Source organism: Fundulus heteroclitus, chromosome 13, assembly GCF_011125445.2.
Source record: "Fundulus heteroclitus isolate FHET01 chromosome 13, MU-UCD_Fhet_4.1, whole genome shotgun sequence".
Classification (NCBI taxonomy): domain Eukaryota; kingdom Metazoa; phylum Chordata; class Actinopteri; order Cyprinodontiformes; family Fundulidae; genus Fundulus; species Fundulus heteroclitus.
The window spans coordinates 21,177,608-21,199,907 of NC_046373.1; the positions used below are offsets into that span (position 1 = coordinate 21,177,608).

The 22,300-nt window shown below is 37.6% G+C and overlaps 3 protein-coding genes across 4 annotated transcripts; all 3 read right to left on the minus strand.

Annotated features, from left to right (window-relative positions):
• Positions 1–926: 926 nt before the first annotated feature.
• LOC105931665 (sperm acrosome membrane-associated protein 4) lies at positions 927–21,388 on the minus strand. Of its 2 annotated transcripts, none has more exons than XM_036145351.1 (4): positions 21,190–21,388; positions 19,199–19,306; positions 18,944–19,099; positions 927–1,325 (listed from the first exon to the last, which is right to left on the minus strand). In XM_036145351.1, exons 1-4 carry the CDS (start codon positions 21,239–21,241, stop codon positions 1,246–1,248), a joined length of 396 nt encoding a protein of 131 aa, XP_036001244.1. In that variant the 5' UTR covers positions 21,242–21,388; the 3' UTR covers positions 927–1,245. The 2 variants fall into 2 exon arrangements, with proteins under 2 accessions (XP_036001244.1, XP_012725884.2); XM_012870430.3 differs by lacking the exons at positions 18,944–19,099; positions 19,199–19,306; positions 21,190–21,388 and adding exons at positions 1,594–1,701; positions 2,567–2,716; positions 3,461–3,630 and having other exon boundaries at positions 927–1,487.
• Positions 5,393–7,476, minus strand: LOC110369012. The gene is made up of 3 exons (XM_021320435.2): positions 7,305–7,476; positions 6,287–6,397; positions 5,393–5,948 (listed from the first exon to the last, which is right to left on the minus strand). The coding sequence occupies exons 1-3, from the start codon at positions 7,354–7,356 to the stop codon at positions 5,707–5,709; spliced, it is 405 nt and encodes a 134-aa protein (XP_021176110.2). The 5' UTR covers positions 7,357–7,476; the 3' UTR covers positions 5,393–5,706.
• On the minus strand, positions 11,765–13,840 carry LOC105931664. The gene is made up of 3 exons (XM_012870427.3): positions 13,651–13,840; positions 12,729–12,839; positions 11,765–12,323 (listed from the first exon to the last, which is right to left on the minus strand). Exons 1-3 carry the CDS (start codon positions 13,700–13,702, stop codon positions 12,082–12,084), a joined length of 405 nt encoding a protein of 134 aa, XP_012725881.1. The 5' UTR covers positions 13,703–13,840; the 3' UTR covers positions 11,765–12,081.
• Positions 21,389–22,300: the final 912 nt, after the last annotated feature.

Sequence of the window (22,300 nt, forward strand, 5' to 3'; positions counted from 1 at the left end):
TGCTCATATAGTTTCCCACCACAACAAAGTTGCAATCTAGTGCAATAACATCACACTGCTACATTCACTCCCACTGTTTTACACTAGATTGTAGGCGTCATGCCCTAATTAAAATAAATAAATAAATACACGTCTGATCATAATAATACAAGTAACCCAAGTCGTTCCAAAAAAAGTTAAAAAACAAAACAACTGGACATTTTTTCTCCGAAGTTGAAGACGTTTCGCTTCCTATCCAGAAAGCTTTCTCAATTTAAAATGTCTGGAGTAATGTGGAGTTGCAAGCTTTATATTATTGCCCAACAAAGGCCTTGTTATGGCTTAGATAACATGCAAATTGAACCAAAACAGGTCCACCCCCTTAGTAATGGGGAGTCGTTAAGGTCATTGTTGGCCTGCAAATTAAACCGAGACTAGGGTGGACCTGTTTTGGTTGAATTTGCATGTTATCTAAGCCATTACGAGTTTTGTTGGTGTTGGTGATTATCTGATCAATGCAAACCAAAATTCCTGACAATATATTCCTGCCTTACACAGCAAGTCCCCCGCCATTGTGTGAGTAGACCATCCAGCACTGACTGACTGGCTGTCTGCATGTGACCTTGCTTGATGTTTTGCATCTCCCTGTCAGACGCTCCAGTTTGCCTCTGAATTCTGGAAATTGACCTTCTAATCTGATCCCTGACCAAGCTCTTTGGTTAGCCCATGTGCTGCCCTAAAGCTGATGCGTGTGAGCTGTACTACATAGAGACCACAAGTGTAAAGGCCTGTTTGCACATTTCTACAAAGACAAAGAGTGTCTCATGTTATAAATGTTTTATCCTCACATGGGAAGATTGATGTTCTACTTACAATGCTGGCAAAATGTTCCCCAGCATCTCTGCCATGGAGTTAAATGGTGTCAGTACTCATGAAAGCCAGACATAGAGATTTATCAAGAGATTTTCTTTATTTTTATCATTCTGGGGCCCAGTGCATACAAAAAGCATAGAAGGATCGAATTATTTTGATTAAGAAGAAATTAACCCAAACCAACTTAATGAAAGATTTACGAGCTCAATGTTTCTTTGAAACATTCCATTGATCAACTTCCATGATCTGGGAGTCTACCTGAAACTATACCTTCACATGAACATTGGCTGAACATTTAAATCAGCAGTTTTATTGCATAAAGATTTAGAATATATAGGGCTTTCGATTATGAAGAGGAAAAGCTAAATGTAGATGATAGCAGTTGTGATTTGGTTACAACTTGCTTCCCAGGACAGAGGCCAGGACGGCTCCAGTGATGGCAGCGGTGAAGGTCATCTTGGTAGACGGGGCACCACTGATCGTGACGGGGTTGCACCTGTCTGTGGAGCAGCAGGAAAGTGAAGCAGTGTAGCTGATGCCCAGCAGAGATGAATCGGTTGAATTATTGCAGAATATGTCATTGACCCTGCAGCCCTGATTGCTGAAGCCATTAAAACCTGTGATGGACGGGAACGCTGCAGAGAAACAATTCAATTCAGTTTAATCCCGCATCGCCAACAGTGCTGGGTAACTGGTAATTGTGAGTTAACTATTATTTTAGGCAATAAGAGGGTTACTTACTGGCTCTTCCAGTGAAACAGACCTCATTGGTAGCACAGGTCACGTTATCACCGTTCAAGCAGAAGCCAAACACACTTACGGAGCACTTGTTGCAAGTCAATGACTCCACTGAAACAGACACAGAGAGGCATAAAAGTTTTATTAAAACTTCTAGATCATGAGAAATTATGCTGATTTGAAATAGGGAATCATTGTGCAGTCGATATTGGAAGCAATTTTTGAGCTCTGTCTACCTCACGATTGATGCAATGTAAAAGCAAAATTGATGCAATGTCTGATGAAACCTTGATTTGAGGTGCAGTAAAAGCTACTTAAACTCCATCCAAGATGTGACAGATAATCAGGCTTTTTTCACACTGGTTAAAGATTGCAATCCATGTAAAGCTAAAGCCAAAGTGGGTTTTCATTATACGTAATCAAGGACCTAAAAAAGCTATAGTTTACAATGATCTGAAATAGGTTTTTATTGCATCCCAATTAATTGAAATGTATGTGTACTACACAAACATTTTTTTCACCTGCATTTTACAGATTATAAACTCAGAAGATCTGAATAGTTTTGTTGTGCCAAAAAAAAAATCAACTTTTACGTTGGGTATTTTCTTACACAAAACTATAATTGTCGTAAAGAGTAATCATTTGAAAGTAGAGATGGGCTGTTGGTATGTTGAGCAAATATTCCTAAAAAGCAGAGTTGATTCAGTTTGATTAAGGCGGAATAGTGGCAAACTCTTCTGTTATCCTCTTATAAAACCAACATTTCAGCTGATTAAATCTACCACGGTGACTCTTTTGAAGAAAACATGATTATTTTATTACTTGATTTATTTTTAATTAATATCGCTAAGAAAAAAAACCTTCTGGAATATGCTTCTAAAAATAATTTATTAAAATGATTATTATCCTAAAAACTGATGCTGTATTAACATTAACTGAGAATATTACAGTTCATTCAGTTATAAATAATTCTTACCCAAAGCTAAGGATGCAATGGCCACAACGAAACCCAAAAAGAGCTTTCCCATCTTTGTTGATTAGGTTTTTTGGTTTTCGGTTTGAAGATTTTTTGGAAAAAGTCCTTTTCTTAAGGGCTGAAGGTCCTCGTGTCCCAGGTGATCGGATGCTGCAAAAGATCAGATGTGATGAGACTGTTCGTGGATGCAGATATTTATACAATAATAGAGCTGAAGGGTGGGGAGTGGGTGGATAACATCGTCATCCTCCTTTTGTGTTTTAAGAAAGGAGTGGCGAGGAGCTTCAGTCAAGTTGGTATCTAGTTCAAAAAAAATACTTACAAGGATCTGAAATATGAAAACAGGTGTTGTTCAGAAAGCATCGATGTTTTATGTTAGATAATTGTTTTGCTAAAAAAATAAGAAATAAACTGTAGATTCATTCAGGACAGGAGAATATGAAGTACGGAAAGATAATGAAATTGAACAAACAAAATTTGGCGTTGATGCCATCACCCTGGATGGATTTATTTCACTACAACTTAACACTAAATGACAGAAGTAAAGTCAGAAGTAAATTTAAATTATATATAGTACATTCACACTTATTCCATTGAAAATTGATTGTTTTTTTCAATTCCTTCATTGTGTTTTCATCCGGTACAACATCTTCAGATGGTTGTTTGGAACACTAGAAATAAATCTTGGTAAGGGAACTCTGGCAGACTAAACCATACAAGGGTGACTATGAAATCCAAGGTGACCTTAATGGTGAGTGGATGATTGGAAAAGGTTGTGGATTTTGCTTGTTTTTTTTAATTTTTTTTATTTAATTAACTTTTTTCAAAAAAATGCTTTACCTGCTTTAAAGTAAGAAGTGGGTAAACTTGGCTTCAGAAAGTACAAAAACCTACCTGGCTTTTCTTCATCCTGTTCACTCAACCCTGCGATTGTAAACCAGTGGTCTTAAACTCAAATCCTCAGGGGAAGGTGTTCCTCTCTAGCACGCAGTCAAGTTCTGCAGAGCTCTGCTAATGAGCTCATGTTGGAGTCTGGTGTGTTGAAGCACACACGGATAAAGACGAGGCTTATTTTACAGTTTTGGGGTTTACCACCCCGTTTCTTTAATCCACACCACCTGTTACATCCAGAGTAGAGAGACCAAGCTGGTGTGAGTCCTCACTTGATTTCTGTGACATGTTGGGTCTTGAACCCAAGAGAAAGAAAAACAGGCTTTACTCAGTGAAAGGCATGTTTTTGTTCTAAGTTTTTGTAAATTTTCACTGAAGTGTGAGCGCCCATAGAGCCCTTGTCAGACGGGTCTTAGCTTTTCAACTAAACATAGATAAAACAATCAGGCAGAGAAACTCCTACACAAATTACCAATTTAAAAAGAAATGTTGCTTATATTAAAAAGGGGGGAAGGGGGCGTCATAAAATGACGAGACGGTTCAAGGTATCTTTTTTGTCCCCTTAGTGCGATTTGCTTTACAGCTCGCAGTAGCAGGCGAACAATTAAACAACAATGACTCAGGAAAAAAGAAGAAAAAGCAGGTTAATCCCTTATTCAGGAGAGCAATAGCTGCAGGGACAAAGGAATGTTTTAGTCTGTTAGTCCTACATTTAGGCAGGGCGTACCTATGTCCTGAAGGAAGAAGCGGTTATTTACCAGCCAGGCGGTAGCTCTGATCCCAAAGGATGGAGCGGGCCTTGCTAAGAGTCATGAGCTGGTGAAGAGCAGGGAGGACATTCAGGTGAATGCTTGTAATTTCGCTGCACACTCTTACAATACCCTGCTGTTTCTTATGGAGCCAAAACAACAAATAAAGGAAAAGGTAAGGATGGATTCTATAAAACAAGAATAAAACATCCGCATAAAAATGCCATCAACATTAAAATTGCGCAACTTCCTGTAAAAATACACGCAATGGTGGGACTTTTTACACACAGCATCAACTTGGGTCTCAAAGGTCAGTTTGTTTTCTATATGGGCCCCAAAGGTACTTGTAGTTTTTGACAAGCTCCACATTCTTAATCCTAACAGGGGATGACTGAGGTATTTTTCTGAAAGTCAATCAACATCTCTTTATTTTTATCACATTGATTTGTAAGAAGGAAGAACTGCACCAATCCTTAAACCCCTTCACTACAGGACCATGCTCCAGGTCATCAAATTTGTTGTTTTTCCTCAAGAACATTGTGTTTAAATACAGCTTCACTTAATGAGATCCACAGTTTGTTCTAAAAAAAACTTGAATGATTTCTTTAGTTTTCTTTCCATGTCACACAAAGAAGCAACAAGGTTTTTCCTTAGAATGCGTCCTGAGGTGAACCTCCATTTAACCCAATGGTTTTGAACTATCCTAGACACATAATAATCTTAGTTTCTGTAAAGTTCTGATGTTTAGTAAGATAATAACATATATTTTTTTTGCATTAATCTTAATTAATTATTACTGGCTTAAAACATCTTTAGTTTGATTTAATCACAGATAATGAGAAAAAAATTGCAACAATTCGTCTTTTCATAGTAAATGTAAATACCTGGTTATGAATGGTTCGAAAAAAGTGCACACACTTCTGTTAAAATGTCATGTTTTTGTGATAAAAGAAATTAGATTGTTTAAAATTTATTCCCACAAGTCATATGCATATCTCTGCATGATTCAACTGGAAACCAACGCTATTAGACGAAAAAGCATTTAAAAAAAATGGTTTCAATTGCGAACATGCTTATGTAACCTTGTTAATTTGTCTCTTACCACCGTCTGTTACCCCTGTGAAAACGAGCTTGTAGAACTACGAAGGTAATCGTGGACACAAGGAAGATTTATTTTATATTTTTTATTTGGTAATTGCAAGTTTTGACAAATAAGGCAAAACAGAGTAACAAGGATGGATACAGTTTGAATAAACAAATAATGCAGAAAGAACCATATGTTTAACTGAAACATCTATGGATTTGCCATACTTTCTCTCTGATGTAAATCAGTTTAACTTTAGAAAGAGTATTTAAATAAATACAGTATTTTATTTTATTTTTTTACATATATTTCTTTTGGGTTGATATTATGATGATGGGTTTTACCCCTTAAACTGTTCAACGTAAAATTTATTTCAGAACAAGCTAAAAGAAGCTAATAGTTCTTCTAGAAATTAATCAGAAAATGTTTCCCCGTACTAAGGCCAGGATGGCTCCTCCGACGGCAGCAGTGAGGGTAATCTTGGTTGTTGGGGCACCGCTGACAGTGATTGGGTTGCAGTTGTCCGTAGAGCAGCAAGTGATGTGGCTTTCGTAAGTAAAACCCATCAGAGTGCCATTAGTGGTTACGTCACAGCCTGTGCTGTTTTCCTTGCAGCCCAGACTTCTGAGGCCCATCGAATCTGGCAACATTGGGAAAGCTTTGGACAAATGGATAACTTAGATTAGTGAAGTCAAAAATTAGTTTGTACCTTGCACCTGCAGTTGTTGAGTTACTTATTTGTAATTTCTGTCTTACTGCAGCCCTAACTTTTTCTTTGTAACCTATTTTTCCAAAGCCTCTAACAACCTGCTTCTCACATCTTACAGAAATAGGACGCACAGGTAAAACAGAGATCTGAGCAAATCCTATTTCACACTGGATTCAAAATGATACTGGGATAGCAGTCATCGACAGTAATAGTGAAATTCTAGCCTTCCAGCCATGTATGCTATATTTAACTAAGCAGTGCTTTTAGGCACAAAACAAGACACTCACCTGATTTCCCAGAGTAACAGACACTAGAGTTGGTACTGCAGGTTTCGTTAACCAGATTCATGCATTTTCCCATCATACCGAAGGAGCACTTGTTGCAGATCAGGGACTCAACTGAAAGAGACACAAGAAACCCCAAGAGTTTTACTCAAAGCTCAAAATGTCCACGGCCGTTGTTTATCCTGGGACATTTAAAGTGCGGAGGTTTGTCCAGTGTCAGTGCTTCAGCCTCATAGCACACTTGAAATATTCCTCATTAATAAACATAAAGTCACCGTGTTGATTTTACAGCTATTTGATCATGCTTTCCCTCACTGCAATCTCTTACTTAAAAACATTTAATCTACTTTTACCTACCTTCTTTAGGCTAGCTAGCAAAACAAATATCAGTCATTTGTCATCTTCAACTATTTCCCATTTGAAAACTTTACTTTAACGCTTTGTCTTGATGTTAAATCTGATAATTTGCTTTTGTCTGACTGTGTCGACTGCAGTACTTTAACATAATTAACAAACCTGCTGATCTGAGAAGTATCTTACTGCTAGTGTTTTTTTCTTAGCTTTACAGCACTCTAAAAAAAAGGATTCTTCATTTATTTAAAAATGGTTTGTTGATTTAACGTTTTTTCAGCATTTGTTATTTTATAAACTTTTTATACCACTTTCTTTTGATCCTAAGGCTTATTTACATTTACTGTTAGCCTCATAGGTCTAAGGGTTCTAAGCCCATTTTCGGTTCATGGGGATGGCCATCGGTTTCATAGTTCTCAAACTGCGGAGCAAATAAGCTAGCAGTCGAGGAGATACCAAACAGATTGAAAATCGATAGTGTCTCTGCAAAGAAATTTTTTAAAATTGGCAGTTTTTAAAGACATTAAACTAAATCACTATCTTATTGTGCTTTCTAGTTTTATTAATCATCTAATAAAAAGTAATTATGAAGAATATCACAAGTATAATGCATTTTTCTCATGTGTTTCTTGTTTTCGTTCAATATATATGATGGTAAAATGTTTCTTACCAAAGCTCAGAGATGCAAAAGCTGCAACAACAGCAAAGAGAACCTTTCCCATCTTTGTAGATTTGGCTCTTGGTATCAGCTCTAAGCCGGTGTTTCTTCTCTCTAAAATGATCAGACGTTTCAAGAGGTTGGAAGTGATGGGCCTGGTGAGGACAGAGGTTTATGTAAGGTTAGGGGTGTGGATGAGAGGGACAAGAGGGGTTTTTCAGGTTTTTTGAGTTTCTGTTTACCTAATAGAATGGTGGGGAAGGTGGGAGACAGAGACCAGGACTGAAAGGACTGATACCGGTTGGTCAAATCAATGGTAGAATGATTTGAAATTAGTCTGAAAAAGCTCAATGTAGGTTGCAAAAGATACATTCCCATGTTTTTATTTTCAGGTTGTTGGTGATGGTTAAGACATAAACTTTATTTAGATTTTTATTTGACAGATGCTTTAAAGTGAGGGGTACCAAAAAGATTTATGAGGGGTTGTTAACTGGGAATAAACTCCGACCAAAACTAAGAGCCGGAACAGAATTTCAGAAAATACGTTGCAATGTTGTAGCTTTAGGTTAAAAATAAATCAATAAATCTTGATTCAATTTAGTATTGTTTTTTAGGTTGATCATCTGTCAATGTCTCCAAGTGCTTATGAGCCAAAAACTTTACAGATTTGATATATTAGAACCAGAGGTGGGTAGTAGCTGGTAACCTTTACTCAGTTACATTTTAAAATGAAATACCTAAATTAGTAGTTTTACTGCAATAAACCCTTACTTGAGTCCAATTTCTGGCTTCTCTACCCTCCTTGAGTTACTTCACTGAATGAAGAACAAGTATGTTTTAACCAAAAATGCACCCAAAACAGAACAAAACTACAGTTTGTATTAAAGTCAGACTTCTTTGTAAACAAGCTAAAAAAAAAAAAAATTCTGCCCTTTGGAGGTTTACTGAATATACAGTAATCAATAGACCTATATATTTTAACTGGAAGTGCTTTGCACTGTATTAATATGTACAAATGCATGAGATCATATTTTTCTGTCTGTCTGTCATTGTTTTAACAAATTTAATAAGACGTCATGATCAAATAGTTACTTAATACTTGAGTAGGCATTTTACTAAATACTTTGTAATACTTTTTACTTCTGCTTGAGTAAAAATATAGTAAAGTAACTCTTATCTGAGTACAATTTATAGCTAATTTACCCACCTCTCATTAGAACAGTAATTCCCAACAGGTTTAGTGCTTGTTAACTGAAAATTGTAACTGTGACTACAAAAAGTGTAATTGTGACTACATGGTCATTTCAGAAAAGTAAAAAACAAAACAACTGGACTTTTTCCCGTCTTCAAACTCTGGAAAAAAGTCCAGTTGTTTTGTTTTTTACTTTACCAATGTTTTGCTTTTATTTACATGTAAGTCATGTTTCTTATGTGTTCTAAACGTTTCTGTATTGAGACCATACATTTCATTTGCCAGTGTAATTTATAGTCCTAATTTCTTAAATGGATCCTAATGTACAACACTGTCGAATTTGGACCAACAGCTATGATCCCGTCCCTTTTAGAACCATTCTGTATAAACATATTCACAAAATTTTGTCCATGGCTTTAAAATACTGTAACTCTCCCAATTTCTTTTTGCCTACATGTGCATTTAAAAAAATTATATTGTGGAGGGAAATTCAATATCTTTTTATGCTTATTTCAGAAAGAGAAAATCGTATGATACATAGATTCATTATATATACAGTGAAATAATTCAAGCCTTTATTTCTTGTCGTTTTGAGGATTTTGTCTTGAAAATAATCAAAAGTCCTAATTTATTGTCTCAGAACATCAGAATAATACATAAGATCTATAAAATAGGGTCTTTTAAACAGAAATGTCCCTGAAGAGCATGTTCCTTTCTATGAACGGCGTACTTTATTGGGCCTCTCTTTCTTTCTTGGATTACTGCAATCAATCTGGACTGCTGGATCAAACGTCTCTCATCTTGTTCTTGACCAGAGTTGGTCACCTTGGTCATTGAACCAGCTTTTGGTACCTTTAGGCAGTGTGGGTAAGTACCAAGTCCTGCTGGAAAGAAAGAAATTAGCACCCCTATAACACTGACAGCAGAAGGAAGCATGAAGCGCTCCAAAAATGTCCTGGTAGATGTCTGCATTGACTGTGGACTTCAGTGGACAGTGGACCAACCCCAGCAGAAGACACGGCACCACAAATCATCCGACTGTGAAAACGTCACTTCTGAGATACTGAATCTGGGTTTTTTATTAGTTGTCAGTTATAATCATCAAAATAAAAAAAAAATAAACAATTGAACTATATCAGTATGTGTGTAACGAAGGAATATAATATACAAGGTTCACTTTTTCAATGGAATTACTGACAAAAATAAACTTTTTCACAATATTCTAATTATGTGACCAGCACCTGTAAATGACATTTATGGGCAAAGTCAAATATTTCCGGCAGATCCCTGCACCTGGGAGTGGAATCGGCACAGACCTAATTGCTTTCCAAAACCCCTTGGTTATGGTCACTATCTTATGCGCCACAACCATGTATTAAAGGTCATAGCAAATGCCATCAGCATTGGTATCAACCAAAGCGAGCACTTCCAGAGAGAAGAAGACCATCACTTTTAACAGAGCAAGGCAGAACTCATCCTCAGCAGATGTCTTCAAGTGCTGTATGAGCAATTAGGCCTGATAAACTGCTCAAACACAGCTGGTTTCTGAGGTGAAAAAAAACAACAGTCCAGCAGACACTCCTCAAGACCGGGGAAGACCAGACCGTGTGTCTCTGTGTTGCCCTGCGATAGACTACTACCTGTCCAGGGTGTAACCCGCCTCTCGCCCATTGACAGCTGGAGATAGGGACCAGCAAGGGTTAAGCGTGTAGGAAAATGGATGGATTTTTTTTTTTTTTGCATGGGGTAACACCCGGGTAACCTGACGAGCCAGATGAATTTCATTCCGCTTAGCTCCGCCTAGCTTCACTCACATCCATCTGGGACCTCTCCCATAGAGAGTGATTTCTCCAACCAATTTTATTGTCCAGCCAATCAGGACACAGGGCTGGAGTTTCATACCGTGAGACTGTTTTGATTCAGACAACAATGGCGGCTCTCATCGAGGAAGCAAGCGTTAACATTGATGCTGCTATTTCTTTCGTGTTGTCCAATCTACCTAATATTGTTTCATTAAAAGAACATCAGAGAACGCCTCTGAAGGCTTTTGTTGGCTGTTCTTTTTTGTTTTTTCCTGCGTCGCTCTCATCAGCATCACCGGTTGGCTTCGGGGTGAGTGGTTGAAATAACACGTCGATAAAGATGACAGACAAGTGGCTTATCCAATCATATGCAAGGATTTTTGATAAGGCCCAGCCTTCTCAAACGCTATTCCTATGGATCTGTTCCAGATGAATGAGTGGAGCTAGGCGGAGCGAAATCCATATGGCTAGGGTCAGGTTAACACCCGGGGGCAACATTCAAAACATTAGAAATTAGCGTCCAAACTGATCCCTAAGCAGCGGCCTTCAAACTGGGGTCCCTGGACCCCGGGAGGTCCACGAACCACGGATTGGGGGTCCGTGAAACGCATGTTGTCGGGCCTGAGCACATGTTGGGGTTGAGCTAAGTAATACAATAGAGAAACATTTAACTGCGTCCACTTGATCAATTAAGGTAAAACCAAATCAGCTAAAATTAGGAAGCATGACAACAGTTACTTTGAGTTTGGCTTTATAGAGAATGAGGATCTAATCTCCACCAAATCTCTAATATTAGGTGTATTTATATATATTTCTAAAAACATACATATTTCCTAATGTATTTAACAGTACAACAGTTTAAAAAATACTATCAACACGAGGAATCTAAAGGTGTCCTTGGAAAAATTTTACCAATGCTAAGGGTTCCTTGGCCACGAAAAGTTTGAGAACCGCTGCCCTAAAGGATCAGAATGCATGTGTGGATCAGAAGATCAGAGGCTTGGTAGGATAGTGTAGCCTGAGAAACTGTACCTGGCCGAGAGTATCTTATTAGCGCAAGATTTAGTATGTTCATCAGAGACTTTAAGTTAAGAGAAACTTCTTTAAAGAGCTGTTAGAAATAGGAACCCGAGTAAAAAAATAATGTTTAGTATTATGATTTCCCAATGGGCTTAATTTTTTTGACATATAAGTGTGTATTTCTACATCTTGCCTTTAAAAATTTGACGTGAATTAAATTTTTGCGTGACAGCACACAGTTATATCCTCAGGTGATGGAAAAATTTCAATAACACAATGTTCGATATAAGATACAAGTATTTCCTGTCCAGTTTTTTTTTTTATTTATGTATTCGCCCCACATAAATGAAAATGAAATCTGTGGTTGCAGATGGGTTTAAAATGCAATCAAACGTTGATGTGGCTATTAAAAGTAAACCCAAATACAAAAGAGACTGTTGTAGGAAGAAAAGAAAATCTTCATGGTTAGAGGTAGTTTAGTTTATTATGACACAAAATTTAGAGGGATAAATACATTTTGGTTTAAAAAAAATGCAAAAGCTCAAAAGCTAAATACCATCAAGAAAGATTAACATCCTCAATGTTTCCGTGAAACATCCCATTGATCAACTTTCAAGATTTGAACACCTGCAAATAATTAAACGCAGTCCTGAGTAGATCTGGCTCTTAGCAAACGAGTACATGGCTTGATTTAGTTCAGAGGCACCTCTTGATTATGCAAATACACACCTTCAGTAATCATGGTACAAACAGATAGAACAGCGTTTGTGTTTAATTATAACATGCTTCCCAGTACGGAAGCCAGGACGACTGCACCCACGGCGGCACTGAAGCTCATCTTGGCAGATGCAGCAGAGCTGAGCGTGATGGGGTTGCAGCTGTCGGTGGAGCAACAGGTGATCTTGGTGTTGTAGGTGACTCCCAGCAGGGTGTCAGGGGTGGTTTTATCACAGCTGGTGGTGTTTTCCCTGCAGCCCTGAATGTTGAAGCCCACAAAGTCTGGCAGGGACGGAAAAGCTGCAGAGAAACAGATAAATTCAATTAATGAGTTCAAAAATCGTTGCACTTTTATTTGTCTGCACTGGTGAGCCACTTGCATCTTATTGGTGACTTTGTAATTTATTCTTGCCTAAAAATGCTTTTCTCCTTCCTGACATTTCCTTTTATTCCTTCTTTATGTTACTCTGTTGACCTGAATGGTCCCAAAAAACTGGATAGTCCTGATATACAACCAACTTTTCCACTCCAAGTCGCTCAGAGAAATAGTTTGCACAATCAGGACACACAAGCTAAAACAGGATACCTCTGCTGCATCTATTGGCTATGACAAGAATTTGGGTCATTTGTTGACTTACCAAAGCTGTTAGTTAATTTTTGACTAAAAGACAAGGTCAGGCTTTGAGGCAATAAAAGGGTACTTACTGGCTCTTCCGGTGTAACAGACACTAGAGTTGGAGGGGCAGGTCTCATTAACGGCGTTCATGCATTTGCCCATCAAACTCAAGGTGCACTTATTGCAGAGCAGAGACTCCACTGAAACAGAAAAAAAGAGTTTCACTCAGAGATAAGAAAAAAAGTGCGGCAAAAACTATGACTCAAATTGCATACGTTGTGCAGGAATATTTTTTGCCTTCAATATCCCAAATGCTTTGCCCTTTTGCTTTTCTTTTGCAGAATTATAGATTTTCTCTTGTTTTTTCCTGCCGACCACACCCTGATCCCTGATGCAGCACTTGCTGAAACTGAAATACCCGGAGGCTGTATCTGATTGTATTTCAGATAAACATGCAAAATGGGGCTTTTTAGTGGTAATTTCTATTGGATTTAAAATAAAAACCCAAACAAATAAGGAAAACTTTACTACAAAGGGAAAAAAATCCCTTTCTTCAGTAATCACTTATATTCCTCAGACAGATAAACAACCCTTTGTACAAGCCAAGAAACTGGTTAATCTTGACTCTGTTTGGTGTATTTATCAAATACAGAAACATAAAAAAAATCCTAGTGAGAAGAGATACTACTAGACTGACAATAGTGTTGATCTATCAAGCTTTTCTGCGACAGACTGGCGACCTGTCCAGGGTTTTCTCCAGCCTTCTCGCCCAGTCACCGCTGGAGAAGCGTGTAGGAAAATGGATGGATATTAAGTTTTGTTTTAAAACAACAAGTTAAACATGTTGGACTAATGCATGTTTCTGAAATATATTTAATACTATATAATTACATTATTCCAATCTAAATTAAAAGTACATATACTTTCATATACTTTTCTGTATTTTTACGCCCAACATAGCAATGAAGTAGATCCCTATTGATCTTGTTAAATCAACTATGCTCAGCTTACCCAAGACCAGAGATGCAGCAGCAGCAACAATAGCGAAAAGAAACTTTCCCATCTTGCTTTGTAGATTCAACTCTTGATTTTTGCTCAAAGACACAGAAAAATCCTCTGACTCCCTCCAAAGGCTTGAAGCTTCTTCTCTTCCAGGTGCTCGGACGTTGAGGCGGGTCAGGAGTGATGAGTCCGTAGGTGAGGACGGACGTTTATATGAGGTGAGGGGTGGGTAGGAAATGGACAAGAGGGGTTTTTCAGGTTCTCTGAGTTTCGCCTTGTCTCAAAAGAAAGGTAGGGTGGGGACAAAGACCGAGACCTGGACAGGCCAGGTGATTTGGTGGTTTTTACTGTCTCAGTGAGTGTTTTTCTAAAACAGTCAAGAGAAAATGTTGATGCAGAGCAACTAACCAGCAAAAATCCCCTTTGATTGACTTTTTATTAGCATTTTCTTTCACATCATTCCTGCACCATGCCCTGCAGTCAACACCAAATCTGACCTTTGACTTCTCAGTTGCATGACTCTGGCCTGCAGCCGACTCATAGCTGCAGAACCAGTGGGTTTCAATGGGCTGCATTGTTTTGATGTTAAATGTGATTTTACTGGAAATTCTTCCAGCTTTCCTTCCAGTCAAGCTGCAAAATCCCTGAACTCAATAGTCAACCAGTCAATCTCTATTGGTTTAGTAAAAGCTGAAGTCTCACTCTAAATAAGCAGTTTTTTAATAATATAAATGTTTTTTTATGATTGGTAAACAATGTTTAGGCATATTTGGGATCTGTGTCTGTTTCTTGTTTTTTAACGATATAACAAGTTTTATATTTGTTGCAGGATTGTATTTGGTGTTGAGTATCTGGAAAACCATTATGAAAATAAGATATTTTCTTTATTGTGTTTTTATCAGTGGTGATGGCACTGGACTATGTTCACGTAGTGCTAATACTGCGCTCAGTTGTGCTATAACCAAATAAACTGATGTAAATAAACATATAACGCAAGGCCTAGTGTTTGAAATCTGTACAATATTAGACATTTTAAATTAAACTTTTAATTAAATGTTTAAGTAAACATTTAATTTTAAATGTTTAAGGATTTTCTGAGCTTTTTTTTTAGATATTGCAGCAGTTCAGTTAGGCAACATAGAGGAAATGGAAAGTCTCAATAGAGCGTGAATGAGATAAGACCTTGTTAATTGGTCTTTTTTTTTTTAAGTTTTGTGATAATGGGAAAAAGAGGTTCCCCTGCTTATGCAACCTTGTGCAACCTTCATACATGGAACAAACCTAAAGGCTACTGAAAGTTGCTTGTGACCTCTGTGCACTATACGTCTCAGCATCTCAGCATTTTATTATGTATTTGTTAAAAACTGTCTGAAAGAGGAACTGAAATGTGTGAAAAGGGAGTTTGAAACAATAATTACGTAAAAAGCATGTAACCAACTGTTTTCGCAGGTAAGCAAACCACATTTTAAATTGTGTGTTAATTTAATGTTTTTCAGTGTTTAGTGTTTCAGAAACCTTCCTTTCTTTTTGTGTCAGACCTAAAACAATAAGTTAAATTTCAACAAGCTAACCAGCTAAACTGCTAATGAGTGGGTCATTTAACTGTGAGGGCCATTATCAGGCTCCTGCTGTTCGTGGGCTTTTACCAGCTCACCCATGCGTAATTATTTGCTCTCACGGTCTGTAACCCAAACCACATTGAAGGTTGTTTTTTCACCAAACACGTGCATTATATTTATATACCAGGGGCAGTGGATGCTTACCATCATTTTTATCAATTTCTATTGGTTTTTGCTGTGAAAAAGCTGCACTATCTTTGTTGTAAACAGCTGAAATTTTAATAAAAATAATAATTTTCTTGTATTTTGATTGATTGATTGATTGATTGATGGATTGATTGATTGATTGATGGATTGATTGATTGATTGATCTTACCGTTTCAGTTTTGCAGGGGATGCCCAGCAATGTAATCTTGGTGCCGCTGCAGTTTGTATTATTTTCCCTGCAGCCCAGTTTACTGAAGCCTTTAAAACTCTGAACAACTGGAAAAGCTGTGGAGCAACTGTTGAGCTGGATTAGTCACTGAGATTGATGAATTACTAGTGATAGTCATCTTATTTATTACTACTTCTATCTGCTGCTAATTTTTGCTGTTTCAATAATCAATCTCTTATTGATTTTGATTATGTTAAACTTCTTTTGTAAGAGGCAATGAAACTGAAAGGAAATTAGGTTCCTCCTGATTGCATTATGTGATCTATGTAGCTTTATTTGACATCTAGAAATATTCTTTGAATTTCCCAAATATTGTTCATAAATTTCTTTTTCAAAAAAAGTTGAATTGACTGCAGTGACTGTGGTTCAATGAGAAGAAAAGTCATCTGGTAATCAAAAGGGTTCACTTCCACATGTTGAGGTACCCCATAGGAAATCACCAAAGTACTGATCTGAGTGTTTGTGTATAAATGTGAGTGTGATTGGTCATGGTATATGCGCATTCACAAACACACGAGAATCCATCTTTAACCGCTCTGGCTTCTGAGCGTTTGTGTCTGAACCAAAACCATTCGGGCCAATCACATTGCAGTATTGTAGTTTAGGCGGGACATACCAGTGCCGTGTGACGAAAGCAATAACTGCTGAGCCCACAGCTGAACCAACATGACAGTGCAGGAGGACGCTCGCGTAGCTGCTGCTGTCACATCTGTTTTGTAAGAATTCACGATTTCATCTTTGAAAGAAGAACAGCAAGAAGTGCCTTGACTAGCTTACCTTCTTGTGGTTTCTCATGATGATATCGTGATTGGCTAAAACCAACATTTGGTAGGCGGGCACAAGGTGTTGCTTCGCCCAATCAGCTTGGATAGTTGAGTTACTTTTCCACAGTTACTTTTTAGTTCAGAGTTAAGATGCTGCAAAATATTGATCTCCAAAAAAGATGATCTCCAACGAAAAACCCGTGGCCTAATCTCTACCACTGGAAACGTGCAACCATTGTTGCAATACATCCTACTGCTATATGCTTGTACTATTCGTATTGTCTTGTACACAACCTTTCTGTACATGTAAAATTTCTTTTCTTGGTTTGCTGCTACTTTCCTGACTAATGACAAATACTTTGTAATGTTTCTCATTTGTCTTCTATTTTTACTCAGAGCCTGGAAACAAAGATTTGCTCAAATGTACTTTGTGAATGTGCAGTGGAATGACTATAAAGTCTGTCTATGTCTAATATTAACTATCATACTCTTCATCCAAACCTTCTAAAAGAACAAAAACTGAGTTGTTTTCCACACATTGATCTCATCAACACAATGTGTTTGGATTAAATTAGTTAATTTTTGGTTTAGGCACTCTAGGATTTCTGTAAGAGTCACTGACTGTTGTTGGTGCACATATGCATGTTTAATTGGTTGTGTAAGATATATAAATAAACATATAAGGGCTGACATTACTCTGTCTAAATGTAGTCTTAATATAAATTAAATAATTACATCTAAATCTGGGCCTCGTGTAGATTTAACTTTGATTTAAATTCTGATTAATTCCCGTCTACCTAGCGTCACTTTTTAAGTCAGGTATGTTGCTCAGTTAACCTGACTCATTCCAGACGTATGTTGCTCCGCCTAGCTTCACTCACATACATCTGGGATGTATGTGAGAGTGATTTCTCCAACCAATTTTATGGTCTGGCCAATCAGGACGCAGGGCTGGCATTTCATAGATGTGACGTAGTGGAGACGCGACCATGACGTGAGACTGTTTTGATAGCAATGGCGGCTCGTCGAGGAAACAAGCGTTAACATTGATGCTGCTATTTCTTCTGTGTTGTCCAATCTACCTAATATTGTTTCATTAAAAGAACATCAGAGAACGGCTCTGAAGGCTTTTGTTGGTGGAAACCATGTTTTTGCCCTTCTCCCGACCGGATTTGACAAGATTTGTTTTCCGGGACGCCCCGGAGCGGTTAGCGGTTAGCGTGAACCATGTTAGGAGGCCTTTAGTCCTCGACGCGGTCGGCCCGGGATCGACTCCGACCCGTGCCGCTTTGCCGCCTGTCTTCCCCCCTCTTCCTGTCAGCTCACTGTCAATAAAACGCGTGCCACTAGAGCCGCAAACCCATAAAAAAAAAAAAATTGTTTTTTTCCCACGTCACTCTCATCAGCGTCACGGGTTAGCTTCAGTGTGAGTGGTTGAAATAGCACGTCGATAAAGATGACAGACAAGTGGCTTATCCAATCATATGCAAGGATTTTTGATAAGGCCCAGCCTTCAATAAAGGCAATTCCTATGGAGATGTGAGTGGAGCTAGGCGGTGCGACATGTGTCTGGCTTGAGTCAGGTTATTGCTCAGTGGGAGCAATGTATAACTCTTGCTTGCGTCGTGATAGAGATGTTTAACTATAACCACCGTTGCTACTTGACTGGCAAAAAAGGAATCATAATCCAGCCTTGAAGCAGTTTATTAAATTATCACATGAACTAGACTCTAAATTTTGAATAAAAAGATTTCGCATGGATGGTAAAAAGTTTTCTGGATAAGGAATTTAAAATGAAATAGTATAGAATTGGCTCTCTGGCTATGGAAAACCATACCTTACATGTTTTTTTTTTTTGTTTTTTTGTTTTTTGTACCACTTTGGAATCAGCTCCAGCCTGGCAAACATATTCTAAACAAACTCCTTTCTCCATAGAGACCACAATAGTAAAGACCTGTTTTTTACATTTATACATAGAAAAAGATTTTGTTCAGATGTATGTTATTTGTATCCTCATTCGGCAAGATTGATGTTCTATTTATGATGCTGACAAACTATATTTAAGTAACCTTGTGTAACTCCCCATCATTCCTGCCTCGGAGTCTAATTTAAGTAAAGTCATGAAAGCTAGACATTGCCATTTAGCAAGAGATTTGATTTATTTTATCATTCTTAAGCCCAATAAGACACATAAAGGTGTAGAAGCATAAATACAGTTTGCTTGAGACAAATAAAGATTGAACCAACCCAACATCATGAAAGATTTACGAGCTCATTGTTTCCTTGAAACACTCCATTGATCGACTTCCATGATTTGGACATCTGCCATAAATTTGATCCTCACAGGAACATTGACTGAACATTTAAAGGAGCAGTTTTGTGACACAAAGATTTATAACATATAGGGCTTTTGATTATGAGGGGGGGAAAAGCTAAATGTAGATGATAGCAGTTGTGATTTGATTACAACATGCTTCCCAGGACAGTGGCCAGCATGGCTCCAGTGATGGCAGCGGTGAAGGTCATCTTGGTAGACGGGGCACCGCTCAGCGTGACGGGGTTGCACCTGTCTGTGGAGCAGCAGGTAATGTTGACGTTGTAGGTGACACCCAGCAGAGATCCAGTTGAGCTAGTGCAGGTTGTGTTGTCCCTGCAGCCCTGCCTGTTGAAGCCACTAAAGCTTGTGACGTCTGGGAAGCCTGCAGAGAAACATTTAAAGTTTAATTTCGTATCATCCGTTATCTGGGTTACTGGTATTGTGAGTTTTAGCATTTTTATGCAATAAGAGGGTTACTTACTTGCTTTTCCAGTGTAACAGATCTGATTGGCAGCGCAGGTCTCGGTACTATTGCCCAAGCAGAAGCCAAACACACTTACGCTGCATTTGTTGCAGATCAACGACTCCACTGAAAGAGACACAGCAAGGTATAGCAGTTCTGTTAAATACGTAGCCAGCAGTTATCGAAGAGTGAAAAATCAGGATGAACATATTTTCCCTGCATGTTTTTGTAGGCCTTCAGCTTTTATACTTGGGAATTGTTTTATTTGTTAAATGATGGGAAATGATCCTGATATGAAATAAGAAACCTTTGTGTAATTGATGTTGGTACCAATATTTGAGCTCCTTCTCCCTCACAATGAACTTGCCATTTTGCAAAGGGAAAACAAGATTAATGTTTTTCTTCTGAAATGTCTTGTTGACCTCACCCTTTTTGAGGTGTGGTGAAAACTAGTTAAGCTCCGACCAAGACATGACAGATTTTAAGGAGTTTTTTTGTTGTGAGGATTTTGCACATTGGTTAAGATTTTTATCCACTTAAAGCTAAACCCAAAGTGAAATTTTCATGTTTTTGTAATTGTCTAACTTTAAAAATCCACCATTTACAATGATTTGCAATATGTTTTCATAGTATCCCAATAGGTTTAAATATTTGTGTACAAGGGTTCCTCCCCCCTGGGTAGCCCGGACATGTGTCACAACCCTACTGTGTTACTTGGATTCCTTGTAATATGTGGTTGAACACGTCTTAATTTGAGGTGCAGTCAAACCTAGTAAAGCACCATCCAGTACCTGGAAAAGATAACTGATAATTTAGTGTTCTCCTTTTTCACACTACCGTTTCACTCACTTAGAAACTCTGCTGGTAAAACAAAGTGAGTAATTTTTCTTTTCTTTCTTTTTTTAGTTTAAACGTTGTTTGATTTATAAGGATGTATAATTGTTGTCTGATGACACTGGTTGTGATGAAAAACATTTATCACATCTCTATTGATATAAATATATGCGCAGGAGACCTACAAACATTTTTGGACTTGTGCCGCAACCCAAACAATAAAGCAACACTAATAACACAGCAGTGTTATTAGAGTTGCTTTAAGTTGTTTTTTCCACCAAACCCTAATTTGAGGTCCAGCCTTAACAAGTCGTGCCTCGCCCTCTGCAAAGCTCACATCATCTTTGAAAGTCTGATGTCTTTTTTTTTTTTTTTTTTTAAGTATGATGCTGGAAAATAAGTCTGATTTAACATTTGGTGTCAAAGTTAGGATTTACTTTTTGATGAAACTGGTTGGGAAAAAAAATATTTTTATTCATATTACTGAAAGGCATTTAAGGTGCTGTTAGGTTGGGCTAATGCTGCATGGGTGTCACCATTGTGTTGGAACATCTGGACTACACTCTTAACTTTAGTGTAACTGAATAGTTGAAAATAAAGTAGCCAGTAAACAACGTAGATCTAGTTAGTGTCTCCAGAGACTTTGATGGGAGATTTTTCTTTCATCGTGAGCTTTTATCTAAAGCAATCAGATGTGATTTAACTTTTTTTTTTAACCACAAAAACATTTCACCTGCATTTTACACATTATAGTCTACATAAAAACACTTGCCTTGCCTAGAAGATATAAATAATTTTGTTGTGCCAGGAAATAAAATTTTCTGTTGGGTATTTTCTTACATGAAACGATGCTATAATTTTTGTAATCTTTTGAAAATAGAGATGGGGTAGTGTTGGTACATTGAGCAACTATTCCTGAAAAGCCGACTTGGTTTAGCTCGAATGAGGTGGAATAGTTGCAAACTCTTCAGTTATCCTCTTCTAAAACCAACATCTCAGCTGATTAAATCAACCACCATCACTCTTTTGAAGAAAATATGATTCTTATTTATTTAAATTCATGATATCACTGAAAAACAAAACTTTCTGAGGCAGGATCCTTGATCTTAAAAAATGATGCTGCATTGACTTCATCTCAGAACATCACAGTTCATTCAATTATAAATAAGTCTTACCCAAAGCCAAGGATGCAATGGCCACAACGAATCCCAAAAAGAGCTTTCCCATCTTTGTTGATTAGGTTTTTTATTTTTCGGCTTGGAGATTATGTAAAAAGTCCTTGCGTCCCAGGTGATCGGATGCTGCAAAAGATCAGATGTGATGAGACTGTTCGTTGATGCAGATATTTATACAATAATAAAGCTGAAGGGTGGGGAGTGGGTGGATAATATCGTCATCCTCCTTTTGTGTTTTAAGAAAGGAGCGGCCAAGGAGTGGTGTGGAGCCTCACACATGATGATGTATGGGTACAAGAAGTCTTTACAAGAATCTGAAATATGAAAAGTACCTGTTTTGGTAAAGCATTTATGTTTTATGTTACATGATTGCTTTGTTGAAAAAAGAAGAAATAAAGTGTAGATTCTCACTCACTCGGGACAGGGCGATCCGAAGAGCTGTAACACAAGGTAAATTGGACATCTTATAATTTTCTGATGGCATTATACCGCTCATGCTACAGGATGGCTTGCTTTTATTATAGTTTAACCCTTAACGACAGAATAAAATCAGATGTAAAATTAAAAAGTATATATACATTTTCCAATCGACAGAGGCATATAAAACTTTCAAACAATTGTTGAGATGCTGATCACGGCCCCAAAGTGTAAATTTGTCATCATATCATATTATAAAGTGCATTTTCATAAAAACAATGTCTATATCTGTCAGTTCATTCATTGTTTTTTGTACTGAGTAAGATGTTATGATTGTTGCTGAGAACACAAGATAAGATCTCCATCAGTATGTTTTCTAGAGAGACTGCCTTTTTATTGCAGACTAAACCATACAAAATAAGACCTGCAAATTGACAATAATGGTGTGTTTGGAAATGGTTTTGGGTTTTGTATGTTTTTATCTTATTAATTTAATATTTTTTCAAAGACCCCTACAAACGTTTTACCTGTCATCTGTTATGCCATCACGCCATGGCTAAATCCAGAGTGAATTTTTAACAATATAAGAATCAAGAAGGACCAAAAAGGTATTTCATATTCACAGCCACCAAGGACCTGCCTTCACGGCAGGGTGCCTGCTGTGAACCCAGACCACTCCTCCAGACAAAAGGTA

Bases quoted from the DNA above. Each gene is read 5' to 3' on its own strand.
- LOC105931665 (XM_012870430.3), bottom strand. From the start codon at position 2,618: ATGGGAAAGCTCTTTTTGGGTTTCGTTGTGGCCATTGCATCCTTAGCT. The intron at 1,702-2,566 runs GTAAGAATTATT...TGTCTGTTTCAG, and splicing joins CATTGCATCCTTAGCTTTGG to TGGAGTCATTGACTTGCAAC. The intron at 1,488-1,593 runs GTAAGTAACCCT...GTTTCTCTGCAG, and splicing joins CTGTTTCACTGGAAGAGCCA to CGTTCCCGTCCATCACAGGT.
- LOC105931664 (XM_012870427.3), bottom strand. From the start codon at position 13,702: ATGGGAAAGTTTCTTTTCGCTATTGTTGCTGCTGCTGCATCTCTGGTC. The intron at 12,840-13,650 runs GTAAGCTGAGCA...TTTCTGTTTCAG, and splicing joins TGCTGCATCTCTGGTCTTGG to TGGAGTCTCTGCTCTGCAAT. The intron at 12,324-12,728 runs GTAAGTACCCTT...GTTTCTCTGCAG, and splicing joins CTGTTACACCGGAAGAGCCA to CTTTTCCGTCCCTGCCAGAC.
- LOC110369012 (XM_021320435.2), bottom strand. From the start codon at position 7,356: ATGGGAAAGGTTCTCTTTGCTGTTGTTGCAGCTTTTGCATCTCTGAGC. The intron at 6,398-7,304 runs GTAAGAAACATT...TGTCTCTTTCAG, and splicing joins TTTTGCATCTCTGAGCTTTG to TTGAGTCCCTGATCTGCAAC. The intron at 5,949-6,286 runs GTGAGTGTCTTG...ATTTGTCCAAAG, and splicing joins CTGTTACTCTGGGAAATCAG to CTTTCCCAATGTTGCCAGAT.